At 31.6% G+C, this 20,842-nt stretch overlaps 2 protein-coding genes across 2 annotated transcripts; both read right to left on the bottom strand.

The window, feature by feature from the left end:
- Nucleotides 1-3,954, bottom strand: LOC146908361 (uncharacterized). Its single transcript, XM_085729263.1, has 2 exons — nucleotides 3,548-3,954; nucleotides 1-319 (listed from the first exon to the last, which is right to left on the bottom strand). Exons 1-2 carry the CDS (start codon nucleotides 3,946-3,948, stop codon nucleotides 1-3), a joined length of 720 nt encoding a protein of 239 aa, XP_085585389.1. The 5' UTR covers nucleotides 3,949-3,954.
- An 8,036-nt stretch (nucleotides 3,955-11,990) lies between these two features.
- On the bottom strand, nucleotides 11,991-13,123 carry LOC146908360 (non-specific lipid-transfer protein-like). Its single transcript, XM_085729262.1, has 2 exons — nucleotides 12,731-13,123; nucleotides 11,991-12,000 (listed from the first exon to the last, which is right to left on the bottom strand). The coding sequence occupies exons 1-2, from the start codon at nucleotides 13,078-13,080 to the stop codon at nucleotides 11,991-11,993; spliced, it is 360 nt and encodes a 119-aa protein (XP_085585388.1). The 5' UTR covers nucleotides 13,081-13,123.
- Between the last annotated feature and the right edge of the window lie 7,719 nt (nucleotides 13,124-20,842).

Raw genomic sequence — 20,842 nt, 5'->3', positions numbered from 1 at the left:
CTAAGCAAAACACCTTAAGCAGACACCCTCTTCATTCCTAAAAATACCACCAGTTGAGGCTCTAATTGGGTTCTGGATAGAAGCACCATATGTATTGACTTTAATCCATGGAGTAATGGGAGGAGACAAAACTACCTTTTTAATAACAGGAGCTCTAGGGGGCCTGATGTCAACCTTGCAAGCTTTCATTATTGAGAATTCATGCATATTACTTCTTGAAGTCTGTTTTGTATTGTTACCAGAGATGGAAGCTCTAGCAATGATCATATTAATAGCTGAATTCCAATGAGTAGCTTTGTCTGGGAACCTTGTCTGATTTCTACAATACCATATAACATTGATGATGTTGATAATGCAAGCTTGAACCACTACTTTACATTGGGGGGACCTGCTGTAACACCCTTGAACCCCACCAATAATATTTAATATAAATACAACAATTAATTCATATTATGATCAAGGTGCCACGTCATTAAAACTCAAAACATGCATATTACATTTTTCATCAAAGTTTCGCAACAGAATAAATAATAATCTCCAAAAAAATCATCTCAAGGTCTCAACATCATGATTTAATCTCAGAAATACATCAAAAAAATCCACAAGGTTCTCCACATAATCCAACAGAAAATATAAATAAGACAACTCCCAAAAGCCCTAAATCAGAGCTCTAGACTAGACTCCAATATGAAGCCTTAAGCTAATCCCCTGTACTCTCGCCGTCTCAAGCGTCCTCAACTTGCATGTCTACACCATTTTAAAATGGCGAGGCGGTCAACCAAACGTCCAATGGAGCGTAAGGTTACATTCAACATTAAGAAACTACGAATTTAAGTATAATATAATAGGATTTCAAATATCACATATACATACTTTCATAAATCAATACATTATTCATACAAGAGTACTTCTTACATCATTCTAAATTTACCTTAATCATCAAATTACACCAACATCATCATTTAGAAAATATAACCATATACTCATCTCCACTTATATTCACATAAAGCACATAATCCACGTAATGCATATAAATCGCATAATGCATATAATTTACACACTTCACATCATTCACATCTTAAACTTAACAAAACTCATTTGTAAACATCACAACTTCAATTATACATATTACTACATAAATACACCATCACATCTTTTCTCATCAAATAACATATCATCACTTTTTCCATCTTCAGTTACACATGTTCATCACAACATACAATATTCACATATATTCTTATCTAATTATCTCAAATAAATTCAATCATCAAATTAAGAGTATAGACAAGAAAGTCATCATCATCAACGAATTCCTTTTCAGTTTTTGTGGAGATCTTTAGATTGTCAGCAATGACATTTGATATCAATTACATAGCCATTTATAGGTTTCAGTAGATTTTGGATTGTATAATTCGAAAATCCCTCAATAGGAGTTGAGATTATATAACAAATAATATTTTGAAAGAAAAAATAGGACATGAGAAAAACGCAAGTTCAGAGAGAAGGCAAATCGAGGTGTTGTCTTTTCCTTTTTATAATGGTTTTTGTAAATATAGTTGTATTAATCTTGGTAATAGAAGGTTGGACCACTATTTTTGTGTTACTAAATTTAGGGTTAAATATGTTTTTAATCTCTATAAATATGTCAATTTTTCGTTTTAGTCCCTCTAAAAAATTTCTTCAACTTTTAGTCCTCCAAAATTTTCCATCTTCACTTTTGATCCTCATTTAAAGTAAACTCATATGTAGAATTCATATTTTTGAATAAAATTTTGCACAAAAATTCATAATATTATAAGAATCCCATCCAAAAAAATATAGAATGTTTAACAAAACATGAATTTAATATGAATTTTAATATTTTTGAAGGTTAAAAATCCATATTTAATTTGTGTTTTGTTAAAAAATTCTGATTTTTTTTTTGGAATTTCTTTCACAATATTTTACACATTTATACAAAATTTCTTTAAAAAAAGACAAAAATTAACTTAAAACTAGGGACCTAAAGTAGTGATTGAAAGTTTTATAGGGACTAAAAGTTGAAGGAAAATTTTAGAAGGACTAAAACGAAAAGTTGGAATATTTATAGGGACCAAAAACATATTTAACCCTTAAATTTAAAATTGTTCTTGACTATCCAAATGGTGTTGAGAGTATGAATAACTGCGACCAATATACGATCTTCAAGCCGTTTCCTATCGGCGCTGAAACAACACTGAATCAGAAATGTAGGGGATGAGAAATCTAATTGCATGCCAAAAACTTAGCTTCATTCCACAACCAAAGAGAGTAAGAAAAATTGCATGCGAATAAAAAGTAATTTATAGTCTCATATTCACAGAGACAAAGAACACAAACAGAAAGAATAATGAAAATGTTTGAGAAAATCAAACAAGGTACAATTAATTTTTTTTTTTTGCAGGTTCATTATAATGCATATAACCCCACCCCCGTTTTGATCTTCTTCCCTCTAGATAATCCGGTTAAGATTGTTTATCTTTTATTTTGTCACTATTTTTTTTTTTTTTTTGACAGAATATTTTGTCACTATTTTATAATCTATTAAATATTACTCTCAATAGAATTAACCTCGTGCATCATACAGGTACGCACTATAGTGATAATTACAGTTAAATGTAACTAATTCAATTCAATGTAAGAATTAAGAGAGATGACAGTAAATCCAAATGTCCATCAGATATTGATTATTTTGAATTGAAATATTTCAGTTTTTTTTTTAACCTAACAAAGTAGCTAGAAAATACAAAGGAAGGAAGGGGATGAAACCAAAACCTCCTTAATGAGGAACAAATCTAAACAAGGGTAACCCTAGCCTATTTTTGCCGTATTCAGCTCTGATGGAATCAGGGATTTCCGTCCAAACTGTAAAGCCATTAAAGCGAAAACTAGCTAGAGTGTCCGCACATTGATTACCCTCCCTATAAATATGGGTAGCCATAAAATTCATGCTAAGGGTTAAATGCAAACAGTTCAGCCATCTCTTTCTTAATCTCCAAGGCACTAAAGAGGGATTTTTGAGAGCCAAGAAAATATTTCAGATTTTATTTAATTATATATTTCGGTTACAGCTTACAATCGGAGAAATTAAACCATTTTTTTGTAAGAGTAACATCATCTCCTTTATTCTGTCTGTATTGGTTTTACCACAAACCAAGTATTACTTATTCATTCAGCACTAACCCTTCAAGCTGCTCCATACTAGTTTACCCTGCAATTAGTAAAGTTAAATTGATATTAGTTTTCTTTATAAATGGTTCCTAAAACACACGCGCAAATATATATATATATATATATATATATATATATATATATATATGTATATATATATGTGTATATATATATCTATATATATATGTATCTATATATATATGTATATATATATATATATGTATGTATATATATATATGTATATATATATATGTGTATATATATATATATAGATATATATATATATATATATATATATATATGCACACTCATGCATGTGTGAATCTTTTTTAATCCCTAACATATATTGTAAATGTACATCGTCACGGCATATTGTATATATTTTATGGAATAATGTATATATGAAATAGAAAAAGAGGGTTGATGGTGAGAGATGTACTTGCTGCAGTCCATGTCAGGGCTAATAATATAGCCTATGTCAACACCACAGTCTTTAGGGAGGGAAGCAACAGCAGGAAGATTGAGTGCAGGTATGCCGCCAATCATGGATTTGAGGCGACCGCAAACATCTCGACGATCTTGGGGAGTTTTGGATTGGTCATTTAAAGTCTTAACCGCATTGCAACATGGTTCAGGGGGAGAGATGGGTGGACCTGGGTGTGTTGTGTACGGAACACATGGACATGAAGGGTCCGCATTGGCTAGTGGGAAGCCCAAAACCGAGCATATCATAGCCAAACAAGTAACCTTGGTAAGCATTGAACTAGCCAATGATTTGGAAATGCAATTCTAGTGTGTTAGTGAGTGTAGATTGGTGAATGGTTGTGTTATGGTGCCTATCTAATTAATGGCTATTAATAGAGATTAGAGAATAGACGGAAACTCAGCTTCCAATATTTTACATTTATTCTCTCAAAAAAAAAAAATTACATTTACTGTGTAAGGAGCACGATCAATATTTCAAGAGTAAACACTCATCAAATAAAAATATATATTCCCTTTGTATTTTATTAAATGTCATTTTGGATAAAATATTTTTTTTTTGTTATAGTGATAGTTCTAAAAACCGGCTCGTACCGGCCGGTCGAATCAGTGGGTATGTCGGTTCGAGCTACATATCGGATCGGCCATGTAATTAAACTGGTAAAAATCGGCGAAACTTGCTAAAAACCAGTGATTCTGTTGGTTTTCGGACAATCCTATTTAATAATTTTTTATGTTTACTATCATACCGTGCATAAATGTAGCTAATTAATGACAAAGTCATAAAAAAAAACTCTCAATAAATTTACAACAATTGTTCAACACTCTCAAAATATATACATTAAGAGTCATAAGGAAACATTCAAAATAAGTTTCATAAGAAACAATTTTTAACATTTCCACACCATATATACAAACTTTCTTATTTACTCCTCCAACATCTAAGAAGATAATGTTGTCACTTTCATGGCTGGAAACATCACCCCTTAGTGCCTCCTCATGTGAATCCCTCTCAATAATCTTTTTTTCAAACTCATCCTGCAAAATATTAATATACGAATGCATAATAGATGAAACTGTACATAGTCAATGTATTGTATCAGATCTTATACAATATAACAAATTACAGTATCAGATCTAGTCTTTCATTTTTGTAATAATCAATCAATGTCCAAACACCAGTGCAAAACCTCCATGGAACAGGGTGTGGTTATGGTGCATAAGGAAAATCCTTATGCACCATGCATAAGTCCAGCCCATTAACTTGTAGCCCAACAGAATTGCTTTCTACACCCCCCAAATCCGAAAACAAAAGAAAACTTCTCAAAGTATCACTTTTCAAGGAGATACTTCGTGTGTTTGCTTCCAATTTTGGAGAGGTAGTAAAATTACTGCTTTGTGTTAAGCACAAAAGATTAATGAAACGGTAACGCATGAACAGTGATATGAATCATACTCAACAATTTCGATGTTACCAAGAATAATTGATTTACCTTTAGAATTGATTTCAACTCTAAGTTAGGAGTTTTTATCTCATTAATTTTCAGTTTCAGATTTTTTGTTTATGTCACTTTTAGTCAAAATCAATTTTTGTCTGAACAAAACACACATTAGTATTATATGAACTCGTTAATTTATTGGTAAATATATGAAAATATGTATGTTAGTCTCTAACATTTAAAGAGTTGGAATTAAAGTGACGGAATTCATATTTAATATTTTTATATATTTTATACTTTAAATTGGAGAGAGTAATAATTAGACTAAGTTAATGAGTTATCCAAAAAAAAAAGTAAAACGGTTAGTTAGTTAATTAGTTATCATTTTCTGGTAGCTTTCAGAAATTTTTTACACTAACATGTAAAATACTCAACATGTCTTAGATAAAATGAAAACATGTAATAAAAAATGAAAACATGAAATTATGCCAAAACCATTTTGCTGTGGAAATGGTTTCTGTGAATTGTACTCCAAAACCATTAGATGTACTTAATGGTTTCCAGCAGGTGAAAAAAAACTAAGGACCTAGAGTCATTGCCATCATTCAGTTTTGGACTGACACAATTGGAGGAGGGGGAAAGAAATGGTTTTTGTGAGTTGTACTCCAAAACCATTTTGCTGTAGAAATGGTTTCTGTGAGCTGTACTCCAAAACCATTTTGCTGTGGGAATGGTTTCCAGCAAGAACAACATGAACAATATTTTCCAGCAATTCATTTTTTAAGGTTTCACTACAAATCCATTACGGACAATATCCTGACTGCACATTAAAACATAACACCACTTACTGCATAATACAAGAGCAAATAAAAAATGTTAAACACAACCGGTGTGCATCTGCAACAAAAAACAAGCTTAACAAATAAGCATACAATAGTACGAATTTTCTGCTGATCTAAGACCTGCGTATGTCAGCCTCCAGGTTCAAAGTTCAAACATCCTAAATATGAAGGCATCTACTCCACGCTTAATAGCTCAAAGGTTTCTCAAGCTACTGGTGCACACATAAATCTTCTTTATTTTGTGTCAAGGATTTTCCAATTTAACTCCACAATCTTCTCTCAGTGGAAAATTTCCAATAAAGAAATCCCACAAAGATGCACTTCGATGAAGATTTTGTTTTGATGAAGAACATGTCTCTCTTTATTTTCCAGCCTTATCAGAAGATTTTTTTTATTACACTTTTGAGACATGGAATTGGGAGAATTTTCATCCTCACGTTGGATCGGTACTGGAAGGCTTTCGAATCGAACCATCAACAAACTAACAAAACGAGAACGAGCGACATATTCTCGTTTGGATGGATGTAGTATGGATCTGGATAATCCTGTTTGTTAGAAGAGGAATTAGGTTTTGGGGAAGAAACCTTCGCCGGAGAAGACAGGGGAGACGAATCCGCTGAATCGGAAGCAACAAAAGAAGGCGCCATTGAATTTGAGCCAAAGAGAAAGAAGGCAGAGGACAATGACGGAGGTGACAACGGTGGGGAACGGAGTTGACGGCGGTGGAGGAACGGAAGTGTCGGCGATGGGGTGGACGGAGGATGGAGGGTGTGGTGGAGGTGGTCGGTTGAGAGAGGAATGCAGAGAGAGATGAAGGGGTTGCTCTACGAGTGGAATGCTGAGAGAGATGAAGGCTAGGATTATTACAAGTGTCCAATAAATCTAATGGTTGGGAAGTCCTTATGCATGGTGCATAAGCAAATGGCTTATGCACCATAACTTTTGCCCATGGAACATATCATATATATGCATAAGTACATACTGCAATTGTTTGAAACGTACCAAAATAATGATTGAAACATTCAAAATCAATTAATATTAATAATGAAAATTTATGGTTTTTGTAAAAAAAAAAACAGGTTTGAAGTTTCCTCGGCAGTTAACTGCCGAAGTTTTCCTCGGTAGTTAACTGCAGAAGTTTTCCTAGGTGGTTAACTGCAGCCGGTTCTATAATTCGGCAGTTAACTGCCTTTACATGTGTTTTTCAGCCTAAGCAAATGTGTATACATCAATTTTCATTTTTAATTTGTAGAAAGGGTGAATACCTCAAAAACTTCTCATAGCATATTTATTGACCAAATACTGTGTCGTACTTCAACTGAACGTGATATACTTTTTTGGTGAATTAAATAATATAATAAGATACAAATTAACGTGATCAATTGCCTCTTTACATTAATGGAGACTTTTATTCACAAGTAATATTACCTGAAATTTTTATTGTAAATAGTAAAACGAAAATCGTGCAATGTTGAATAAGATTTGGCTTATACGCTCCCAAGTTATACTTCCAAATCAGCCGTCTTCATTCCTTCATATGGAAAAGGATCTCTCCACTATTATTTCCCATAGTTTTTTTTTGAATGATATTATTTCCATTGGCGGAGCTACATACAAACCAGGGGATTCAAGTGAACCCCCTCAGATTTTAAATTTACACCTATTATTCCATCTATTATGTATCTTGAATCCCCTCAAAGTCTTGCTTTGCACCCTATATTGAACCAATCATGTAAAGTTTTTCTCTCTCTCTCTCTCTCTCACACCATATTGTATCAGCTACGCGGATCAGCTTTTAAAATGTTAAGACTGACTAGCTTTGTTATTTTTCGTTGTTATTCATTTAGTTTTATTTTGTTGTTTTTAATTTTCTCCCAAACGCAAAAGCATGAAGTCCAAACAACTATTTTGATTTCTGAATATGTGAGACATTATCACTATTTTTTAAATATATTGAAATTGCAAACAAACTATAATACTTCTTTTGTTAATAATTTTATAGACTAAGTTAACCAATAAAAAACACTTTTGAGCACAACATTAATTATTTAAAAATGGATTCGAGAACCAGAATGATTAATGATAAAACACATGTAGAATTTATTTAAAATTAGTTAGTATTTTGATTAAAATTATATGTATAGATGTTTATAACGTTTACACACTTATTTTTTCAATGACACTAGCAATATATCATTATTACAGGAGAATTTATTTAGGGGTATAATTGAAATAATAAAAAACCTCGCCCAAAATCTCCCATTCCTCTTATATATTGTTCTCGATAATATTATTCTATTATAGTGAGGTGGTTTCTATTTTAATGGTATATTAACTAATTTTTTAATTAATAATTTAAGCAGTATTATAAAATGGATAAAATAGTAAATAAAATAATTTAAATGGAAGGTAAAATTAAGAAAGGAAAAAGCCAGCCAACAATGTATTTTCTTTATATATAGTATAGATTAAATAAAGTTCAAAAGTTTGAACCCCCTGATCCAGGGTCCTGGCAACACCATTGATTATTTCCCATAGTTATTTTTGTTTTCCTAAGACAAAAATTTATTAAACATAAAATAAAAAACAAAAAAAAAATAAAGTAAGGGATAAGTCTAACCCATGAAAAGATAAAAAAAAAAAAACAATGGAAAGAAAAATAAAAAATAAAGAAGGGACTAAAATATAAATTAATATGAAATATTTATGTTTTGTTAGAAATTCATATTTAATTTGTGTTTTGTAAAATAATCAATTATTTGGTGAGAGATTCTTATAATATTCTAAAATATGAAGGCTATGCAAGAGTTGACTTAAAAGAAGGGACTAAAAGTGATGGTGAAAATTGTTTGGGAGACTAAAAGTTTAAAAAAAAAAAGACGGACTAAAATGAAAAATTGATATATTTATAAAGATAAAAGATAAAAACATATTTAATACATAATCTATATGCCTAATTTCTTTTACATCTTTATAACTTGTTGTTTCTGAAATATCAGTAATAATAGCATTTGATAAGGTCATACTAGCTAGCAACCATATAGCCATTGGATGTGAATTTATTTCCAAATCCGAATAGAGTTGAATAGCTTTCCCCCGTAACACTTCTTCATTCCAAGAACCTATAAGATGCATATTTTGGTATTCTTCTCTCTATTTTTATGTATTATGAATCAAATGAGATAGATCTAAATACCTCATGAAGAACATTCTTTTTGAACACTCTTTAACAAAGAAACTCAAATACTCATAGTTCATCACACAAATAAACGGAAATTCAATATCTAACTCTTGTGTATATAGAAAAACAATCGGTTGAACGGAAAGAACTTATTTTGTGTGTCTAATAAGTTCCTAGTGAAAATATTATGATTGTGGAAATTTAGTACTTTTGATATGGTGACAATTTTTTTTTATTAGTTTGAATATTAGGACTGTGATAAATTATATATATATGTATGTAGGGGTTTGCTAGGATGCACCCACTAGTTTTTATTAAGGTGTGTTTTAGCAAAGATATAACTAAAAAGTTGTTAAATGCACCTTAAGGTGAATGTTGCTAAAACACACCTTCTTAAAAAAATAAGTGGGTGTATGTTAGCAACTCCTATAGGCATTTGCTAGAATACACCCACTTATTTTGTAGAAGGTGTGTTTTAGCAAGTAATAACTAAAAAGTAGTTAAATGCACCTTAAGGTGTAGTTTGCTAAAACACTCCCACATAAAAATTAGTGGGTGTGTTCTAGTAAATCCCATATATATTGACAAAGGTATATATATAACTTCAAAAGTAACTTTTTGGATAATTCAATAATAGAAATTAGTAAGTATTTATATTACTTACATGATAAGGATTTATTGAGAAAAAATAGTAATGTTAAGGATTTTAAAAATAATAAGTATTTATTGAGAAATAAAAATTAGCAAAATTTTGAGAAATAAATTGTCATAATTTCCAACACATAATTTCTATATTTGGTCCCTTAACATGTGTCTTATGGCACATGTTAGAATTTCCCTATGAATTAGACTCTAAAACAAATTATCCACAAATTAGAATGATATGATTTCCATTACTATTTTTTTAATTTATGGGTTTTTCTAACGAGTGTCATAAGCCCCCTTTAATATTTTCAATAATTTAAACAATGCATAAAATATGCAAGGTCCGGGGTTCAAACCCCGGCCACCACCAAAAAATACTTTAAACAATACCCTAAGCGCACTTGTTAGCAAGCTTTTTTTTTCATTAATCATTAAAAAATCTTATTACAGTTTCATTAAAGGGATTTAGATGGTACTTTTGAGTGTCCTCACAAGTTAATTTTCAAATACGGTAATTAATTGAGGATCAAATGGGAGTCAGGTTCAGCATAAAGATTGGACTTTTACAATGTAGAAAATTAAGGTTTGAATATCAACTCATATTTAATGATATATTTCATATAGAATCAACTTATTTAATAGGAAACACATGAAGAAAAGAAAAGGATTACTCCAAAGAACTTTCCTTCACCTTCTCGGCCTGCCGCGAAAAGCCCCCCGACAGGTCCTCATGAGGACGGTTCTTAATTTGTTTGAAAAAAAAAGGGCAATCCTTTTGTATTGAAAAAAAAAGGGCAATCAACATGAGGACGGTCCTTTTGTATTGGTCCCAAGGGACAGCATGACCCTTTGGAAAAAAGATGACGATAAGTCTCTTTTGTTGTTAATAATCCATCCTTCGCATGCATTGGAATCATCCAATTACCATTCTCAATGAAATTGGAAAGTTTGGTGTTTAGGGTGTTGTTCACATTAGACAGAATGTCATATGGTTAAAATGTTGTATGGCACCACCTCCACCACTATTGGGAAAAATCCAAGTTCCATATCGGATAGATGAGACTCTTGATGAGAGTTTATAAAGAGGAGGTACTCCTCACCTCACAAGCCGGATTTGTAAGCATGAGTTAGGTTCCAAATTTCAACAACCACATAAACTACTACATTGTTGAAAAATCTTGTCATTTCTAAATTCCCATGTCTCTCATAGGATCGTTTGCCAAATTAATATCACCCCCTTCTTTATTTTAATTCATAAATGTAGAGGGTCAAGTGCCCTTATAGTTTTCGCTAATTGTGAGTTATGTAACAATGAAAAAAGACGATGGCTCACAAGTACACGTTTCAAAGAAAAAGACTAGAACAATAGGAAAAGGCTCTCAAAGGAATAATGAAAATGTTTGAGAAAATCAAACAAGGTACAATTAAAAAAAAATTGCTGGTTCATTATAATGTAACCCCCACCCCCTTTTGATCTTCTTCCCAATAGATAATCCGATTAAGATTGTTTATCTTTTATTTTGTCACTATTTTATAATCTATTAAATATTACTCTCAATAGAATTAACTTTGTGCATCATACAGGTACGCACTATAGTGATAATTACAGTAAAATGTAACTAATTCAATTCAATGTAAGAATTAAGAGAGATGATAGTAAATCCAAATGTCCATAAGATATTGATTATTTTGAATTGAAATATTTCAGTTTTTTTTTTTTTTTAACATAACAAAGTAGCTAGCAAAGTACAAAGGAAGGAGGGGGATGAAACCAAAACCTCCATAATGAGGAACAAATCTAAACAAGGGTAACCCTAGCCTATTTTTGCCGTATTCAGCCCTGATGCAATCAGGGATTTCCGTCCAAACCGTAAAATTGCTAACATTAAAGCCAAAACTAGCTAGAGTGTCCGCACATTGATTACCCTCCCTATAAATATGAGTAGCCATAAAATTCATGCTAAGGGTTAAATGCAAACAGTTCAGCCATCTCTTTCTTAATCTCCAAGGCACTAAAGAGGGATTTTTGAGAGCCAAGAAAATATTTCAGATTTTATTTAATTATATATTTCGGTTACAACTTACAATCGAAGAAATTAAACCATTTTTTTTGTAAGAGTAACATCATCTCCTTTATTCTGTCTGTATTGGTTTTACCACAAACCAAGTATTACTTATTCATTCAGCACTAACCCTTCAAGCTGCTCCATACTAGTTTACCCTGCAATTAGTAAAGTTAAATTGATATTACAGTAGAAACTCTTTAAATTAATACTCGGTAAATTAATAAACTCTCTAAAATAATAAATTTGTCCGGTCCCGACTTGGGCCAATGTAAAAAATTGAAAAACTCGATAAAATAATAAGATAATAATTTTTCGGAAGATCCCTTTATAATTTTCGGTCCCAAGAAAATCATAAATTAATAATTCATAGAAACTGAACAAAATATATTACACACTCTATTGAAATATGATTCAATAGTTGTTTGTTTTCCTTTAAAGTTCAAGTCTGTTTGGAGCTCATCTCTAACTTTTCTTATTGCATCCAATAGCTCAGGTGTTGTATTTTTGTATTGTATCATAAAGTTGTGAAGAGTGTTCGACGCCATAAGTGCTTACTTAAAAAATCTTTAAATTAATAATTATTAATTTATCGGTAAATTAATAACTCTCTAAATTAATAAATTTCTCCGGTCCTAACATTATTAATTTATAGAGTTTATACTGTAGTTTTCTTTATAAATGGTTCCTAAAACACACGCGCAAATATATATATATATATATATATATATATATATATATATATATATATATATATATATGGACACTCATGCATGTGTGAATCTTATTTAATCCCTAACATATATTATCAACACGGCATATTGTATATATTTTATGGAATAATGTATATATGAAATAGAAAAAGAGGGTTGATGGTGAGAGATGTACGAGTTGCAGTTCATGTTAGGGCTAATAATATAGCCTATGTTAGCAGCACAGAGAATAGGGACGGCAGCAAAGGCAGTAAGATCGAGTCCAGGTATGCCATTCATAAGGCCTAAGAGGCATTTGCAAACAGCTTGACGATCTTCGCGAGTTACGGCTCGGGCAGTTAGGTCGAGAACCGCAGTGCAACATTGTAGAGGGGGCCATTGAGTTGGGCGTGCTACGTATGAAAGGCATGGCATTAAAGTTATATCCGCGCCAGGACATGTAATGACAGCATTGGCCAGTGGAATGCCCAAAACCAAGCATATCATAGCCAAACAAGTAACCTTGACAAACATTGAACTGACCATGATTTGGAAATTTTGGAAGAGGAAATGCAATTCAACTATTTTGGAAGAGGTGGATGGTTGTGTTATGGTGCCTATCTAATTAATGGCTATTTATAGAGATTAGAGAATAGACGGCAATTCAGCTTCCAATATTTAACATTTACTGTGCAAGGAGCACGATCAATATCTCAAGAGTAAACAAATCATCAAAATAAAAAAAAAATATTCTCTTTGTATTTTATTAAATGTCATTTTGGATAAAATATTTTCTTTTGTTATTGTGATAGTTTTAAAAACTGGTTATGACTGGCCGATCGAACCGGTGGGCACGCCGGTTTGAACTATATATCAGATCGGCAATGTAATTAAACCAGTACAAATCGGCGAGACTCACTAAAAACTGGTGATTTGGCCGGTTTTCGGGCTATCCCGTTTAATAATTTTTTTATATTTATTGTCATACTTAGTCGTTAATTAGCTCCATAATGCACGGTTTAATACTAGTCAACAAAATGAAGTATATTACATATGCTTTAAGTATAATACATCTTCATCTTTTCAGGAACAACACATAGTTTTTCTTTCTTTAAAAAAGCACATCATTTTTAAATATAATAATTACACAATAATCATATACATATCATCTCTCCCCTCAAAAGAAAATATACATTAATTTTTGTTTAGAAAATCTACATATAATATTAATATTGATAAATATACAAAACAAAATCTATTTCTTTAAAAAATTATAGCTATACAAATATTAATATATAAAATACAAATACGTGTAAGTTTTTTACTTTTTAAGTGGTCGAGTCATCAGTTCACTCTGATTTAATCTTGTAAAATACCTATAAAAATTTAATCTTAAGAATGAATCATCTAACCGAGTCATTCGATTTAATCTGATTAAGTTATGCAGTTCAACCAATGACTCAGTGATTCGACCATTAACCAAGGACCAAGTATCTCTGCCAAGACAATATGACCGAGCCAAGTTTTAAAGCTATGGTTATACTCTCTCAAGAGTATATCATTTTACGATATCCATGCATCATTAACGTTATTTTTTTTATTATGCTTTTTTCTTGTTTATTTGTTTAATCTTTCTTTCACATGTCATTTATAAATGATAATTTTATAAAATTACATATAATTTCGTTTTCTAATACAAAATTAACTATATTTTTTAATATATGTGAAAATGTCAAAACAACTTATAATAATATATAAGGAAGTAGATATCTAACACGACAAAAATTCAAATATCTATGTTTATATTTGTAGGGAAAAAAAAATCATTCTTGGGGAATCATAAACACTCTACGATGTATGCATTGTGCAAGAAAATCAAATAAAGTCAGACATATGATTTTTTGGATATGAAAATTAATTTGGATTCCCTTGAATAATTAGTCTTTAATTAAAACTCGTGAACTACTAGAGTATAATATTTTTTTTTACAAATATTTGAATCTTTTAATTGTTTACGCAAATCAATAATTGTTAAAGTATGTAGTTTCTAAATATGGACCAATTTATTATAAAAATTATTCTGAAGAAAAAAGACTATAACTCATTTTTATGTTTTTTTTAGACCGTCATTTTTCTTTTTTGACAAAAACCAAACCAATTATTTTTTTCCTTCATTTTTCGAAGACTAAATAAGAATCCTTATTTTTTATAAAGACTAATGTCAAAATTTACTCAAATATTCAAATCTGAAAAAAAAAATGAAATAGCTCCAATTAGATCTCCTTCGTTGGTTTCCCAGCCAATGGATACAACAGTCGTCTCCCAAATTATATTGTTTGTGCCCAAGAGGGAAGGGCCCTCCAGCTAAGAAACACAAGGTGTTTGATCCTCCTCAATCAAAGGATAATGAGGTAAAGTAGAGAAAATAATCTAATAATTTTTAGGAAGGGTGAATACCTCAGTAACTTCTCATAAGTCATAGCATATTTATTGATCAAATGTTGTATCATACTTGACCTGAACGAGAGCGATATTTTTTTTTTTGGTGAATTAAATAATAAGATAAAAATTAACGTGATCAATTGCCTCTTTACATTTATGGAGACTTTTATTCACAAGTAATACTTGAAATTTTTATTGTAAATAGTAAAACGAAAATCGTGCAAATGTTGAATAAGATTTGGCTTATATGCTCCCAAGTCATACTTCCACATCAACCGTCTTCATTCCTTCATATGGAAAGAGGATCTCTCTACCATTATTTCCAATAAATATTTTTTTTTCCTAAGTCAAAAATTTATTAAAGATAAAATAAAAAACAAAAAAAAAAGTGAGGGATAAGCATAACCCATGAAAAGAAAAAACCAATGAAAAGAAAAATAAAAAAATTAAAATATTCCTCAATATATTTTCTACCATTTTTTCCTAAGAGTGAGTATTGCGTAATTGGGCTTCCTTTTGCATATTATTTTCTCTATTGTTTAAAAAATCTTTTAGGTCTAAGGCTCTTCACTTGCACTAAAACAATTATTTAAATATCTAGCAGTTTCGCTTTCTCTTTCTCATCTTTATATATTTTAAGGTTAAATATGATTTTTTTCTGTAAATATAACAAATTTTCATTTTAGTCCCTCTATTTTTTTTTTAACTTTTAGTCCCTAAAAGTTTTCAATCATCATATTTTATCCCTACTATTAAGTCAACTCATATTTAGCCTTTTTAATGAAAATTTTCAGATAGGTTTAGAATATTATAAGAATTTCTCCAATTTTTTTTAACAAAATATAAATTAGATATGAATTATTTATGATTTGTTAGAAATTCATATTTAATTTATGTTTTGTAAAATAATCATTTTTTGGTGAGAGATTTTTATAATATTCTAAAATATGAAGGCTATACAAGAATTGACTTAAAAAAAGTGACTAAAAGTGGTGGTGAAAATTGTTTGGGGACTAAAATAAAAAATTGATATATTTATAAGGATAAAAACATGTTTAAAACATTGGTGGTGAAAATTGTTTGGGGACTAAAATAAAAAATTGATATATTTATAGGACAAAAACATGTTTAAAACCTTTTTTTTTAGCAACATGTTTAAAACATAATCTATATTGGGAAATTATTGGTCCTGACATTCTTGACTACATTCTAAACATCCTTAACAAGGGTGAATCTATGCTATCTATCAACAAAACCTATATAAGTCTCATTCCTAAAATCACTTCCCCTAATTCTCCCTCTGACTATAGACCTATTAGCCTTTGTAATGTTATTTTAAAAATCATTACCAAAACTATAGCTAATAGGGTTAAACAAATCCTTCCAAACATTGTACATGATAACCAAAGTGCTTTTCTTCCTGGAAGACTAATTACAGACAATTCTCTAATTGTGTTTGAAACCTTTCATTACCTTAAAAAAACCCAGGAAAAAAAACAATGGTTTTGTTGGTATAAAATTGGATATTGCTAAGGCTTATGATAGTTTAGAGTGGAATTTTAGTGAACATACTTTACTTTCCATGGGTTTTCCTAGTAATCTTGTCAAAACAATTATGAGTTGTATCAGAACTGTGTCTTTTTCTGTTTTGATAAATGGTCAGCCCACAGATTTTTTTCAGCCTAAGAGGGGTATTAGGCAAGGAGATCCTTTATCTCCCTACCTTTATATCCTCTGTGCTGAGGTTCTTTCAGGGCTTATCAATAAAAGCCAACAAGATGGTATTCTCCATGGAATATCTATAGCCACCAATGCCCCTGCCATCTCTCACCTTCTCTATGCTGATGATAGTATCTTATTTTGTAGGGCAAAACCTGAAGATGCTATTGCTATCATGAATATTCTTAAGACCTATCAAAATGCATCTGGACAACAGGTCAATATGGACAAATCAGAGATGATTTTTAGTCCTAACATCTCTATGGACTATAAAAAAAAGCTTCCAAGACATTCTCCCTGTCAAAATCAGTGATAATATCAATAAATACTTAGGCATGCCAACTCATTTTGGCAGATCTAAAGATCAAGATTTCAACCTTCTCATGGATAAGATTTGGAAAAAGCTGAAGGGGTGGAAAGAAAAGAGTCTCTCATTTGACGGCAGAGGAGTTCTCATCAGGGTAGTAGCTCAAGCTATTCCTACCTACTATATGAGCTGTTTTTTACTTCCTAAAGGCCTCTGCAACAAGATTGAAAAGGATGTTTGTGCCTTTTGGTGGGGATCTAATGGAGCAACTAGGAAAATTCATTGGACTAAGAAAGAGAATCTTTTTAAATCCAAACATACAGGTGGTATGGGATTTAAAACTCTTAGAGAGTTTAATTTAGCTATGTTAGCTAAACAAGCCTGGAGATTTCATACCAATCCCTCTTCTCTTATTGCCAAGGTTTTTAAGGCAAAATATTACCCTCTTACAGATGTCCTACAGGCTCCTATAGGGTGTAACCCCAGCTATGCATGGAGAAGCATTCAGGCCTCTCTTTGGGTTATCAATAAGGGGAGTTGCTGGAAAATTGGTGATGGAAGTAACATCAATATATGGAAGGATAATTGGGTTCCTGGTCATAAGAATTTCAAGGTTTTCACTCCTACCGAGGAGAACTCACAAGCCAAAACTGTGAATAATTTAATTCTCTCTGACCCTCTCAGGTGGGATTCAGAATACCTCAGCAATCATTTTCTATCTATAGATAAGGAGCACATTGAACAAATTCCCATTATCTCTAGCAACAACAAGGGTGAACTGATGTGGATGTTTGAACCCAATGATATCTATACTGTTAAGAGTGGCTATAGGGCTATCAAGGATTGGCAAAATCAACAGAACCTCAATCCTTCTAGTAGTAACTCTAACCTTCACTTATGGAAGAGACTTTGGTCTCTTCATACCATACCTAGGCACAAAATGTTACTATGGAGGATTCTTCAAACTACACTTCCTGTCCGAAGTGAACTAAGAAAAAGGGGACACCCTTGTTCTATCCTTTGTCCCAGATGTAACAGTAAATTGGAAACCACTACTCACACCTTTATGACTTGTCCAAACAGCCTCAAAGTTTGGTTCGGCTCAAGTCTAAACATCAACTTCCAAGACCAGATTAATCCCAATTTTGAGAATTGGCTATATGATATTTTGACTCATAAAGATGATAATTTAATTATTCAAGTTGCAGCTATTACTTATTCGATCTGGTTTGCGAGAAACCTTAGTGTTTTTGAAGAAAGAATTGTACCTGAGGATGAGATTATTACCTGAGCTTCCAGCAGCATAAAGGATTTTATCTTAGCAAATAATCCTGCCACCTCCTGCCCAGCGAACTCTGCTTCAGTTTCTTCCCCTCACACAGCGCCACCTTGTCAGCAGGTTTCTAGCAACTCTAGATGGCTTAGGCCGGAACCGGACTTCTACAAAGCAAACTGCGACGCTAGTGTGAAGGATGCAGGTTGTTGGGGTCTTGGAGCGATTATTAGAAACGAAGAAGGGCTAGTCATGGTAGCTGCTACCTGGAAGCAACCCGGTTTTGAAGATATCATCTCGGCTGAAGCATGCGCCATGATGAGAACGATGCAATTAGCCAAGGATTGTGGTTTCAAGCAAATGGTTTTCGAAGGAGACAATCAAACTCTGATTCGGTTAATTCAAAATGAAAGGCTAAAAGATAGATCTTATCTTGGTTCCTTTATAAAGGAAATCCAAATGCTCCAATCTGCTTTTGACAAGTGTTATTTTAGATATATCCATAGATTGGGTAATAAGACAGCAGATAGTTTGGCCCATTTAGCCCATACAGAACCTAATGTGGTCTGGATAGAAGAGGTGCCAATAGCAACAAATGCTTTGTATTTTCATGATTTAGTTAATTAAATCTGTCATTTTTTTGTTTAAAAAAAAAAATCTATATGGTTAATTTCTTTTACATCTTTATAACTCGAAACTTGGTTGTTTCTGAAATATCACTAACAATAGCATAATTGATAAGGTCATACTAGGTAGCAACCATAGCCATTGGATGTGAATTTATTTCCAAATCAGAATAAAGTTTTTTTTTTTTGACAGAACAAATCAAACTAGAGTTGAATAGCGTTCTTCCGTAACACTTCATCACTCCAAGAAACTACAACATGCTATTTTGGCATTCTTCTCTCTATTTTTCTCTGTTAGCTGAATCAAATGAGACATATCTAAATACCTCTTGAAGAGCGTTCTTTTTGGAACACTCTTCAACAAAGAAACTCAAATACCCATAGTTCATAAAAACAAATAAATGGAAATTTAATCTCTAACTCTGGTGTATTTTGAAAAAAAATCAGTGAAAGGGAAGAACTTATTCGGTGTGTCAAATAGGTTCTTAGTGGAAATATTATGATTGTGGAAATTTAGTACATATAATATGTTAATTTTTTTTTTTAGTTTGAATATTAGGACTGTGATAAATTCCGTACGTATATATATGTATGCATGTATGTGTATGTATAACTTTTTTTTTTTTTTTTTATAGAGAGGGCTTTCTCCCGTATATATGTATAATTTTTTTTTTTGACAAAGGTATATATATGTATGATTTTTTTTTTTGAAAGAAAAGGTGTATATGTATAACTTAAACATAAATTAGTAAATATAACTTAAAAAATATTATTCCAAAGAATTTTCCTTCACCTTCTCGGCCCGTCGCGAAAATCCCCTCCACAAGTCCTCAAGAGGATGGTCCTGTTGATTGAAAAATAAAATAAAAGGGGCAGTCCGTTTGTATTGATAAATTGGGACCCCTTCTTATAATATTATTATTATTATTGTTTCCATCTTATGTGTTATTCACGCGCCCTATCTTTTTTCAAAATAGCCTTTTTACACAACATCATTGTTATATGATATTTAGAAGACATAATTGAAAATGACCAAAAATAAAATTAATATATAGTGATAAAAATGAATCAATTTCTCATTTTATTAATAGATCATAATTTTTGCAGTACATTTACATGAACAAAAGTTTATTACACAAAATTATTAAAACTCGTGCTTTGTAGGATGAGCAATAGTTCAGATTATATAAACTAAACCACTCAAGTACATGATTTTTATGTGGTCCATATTGCCCCGCCAGTTTTGGTGGTCCACGATGCACATAAATATTTATAACTTTGTTTGCTTGTTCATATACCTTAAACCACACTAAATAATTATGGACACTTCAGTCATTGATTTGAATACCAAATTAGTTGTAGTTTACCACAATGGAGAAAAACCCAATCAATTTAGGATTTAAAATGATGTCACGCTGTCTGAGTTGAAGGATCATCTGGACCAAATCACCCGTTAACTCAACCAAAAATACACAAGGAGGGTGGACAATGTTGAGTAACGATGACCATTGATTGTCTCATCTGGAAGTGTACAACTCAACCAGATGAAACTCAGGAACAACGACGGTGTGAGAATAATGTTCTCAATATTTGGTCGGTGCAATACTAAAGCCCCAATTAAGTTGGACGCTTTCTTGGTCAAATCTTTCAAAGATATTCGAAAAAAAGTTGATCCATCCCAAAACATATGAAGAAATAAGGGCTCTCATGCAGGAACCAGACGAAGAAGTTAGTTTGGCTCATCCATGATTTGTTATGTTTTGTTGTTTATTATTTGTTTTACGTTGTTGAATTATGCATTTAATTTTTTATTTTTTATAATGAAAAGATGCAAAGAGCGTCTGATCAGATCATATATATAAAAAAAAGTACAAAATAGAAAAAGAGGACTAGGCGAAAATCTTCTCAAAAGGTGATAAATATGAAATAGAAAAAGTACAA

This window comes from Medicago sativa, chromosome 7 (assembly GCF_051527215.1).
Source record: "Medicago sativa cultivar Bolivia chromosome 7, Bolivia_mono, whole genome shotgun sequence".
Lineage (NCBI taxonomy): Eukaryota > Viridiplantae > Streptophyta > Magnoliopsida > Fabales > Fabaceae > Medicago > Medicago sativa.
This window is presented reverse-complemented; position numbering and strand designations above follow the sequence as displayed.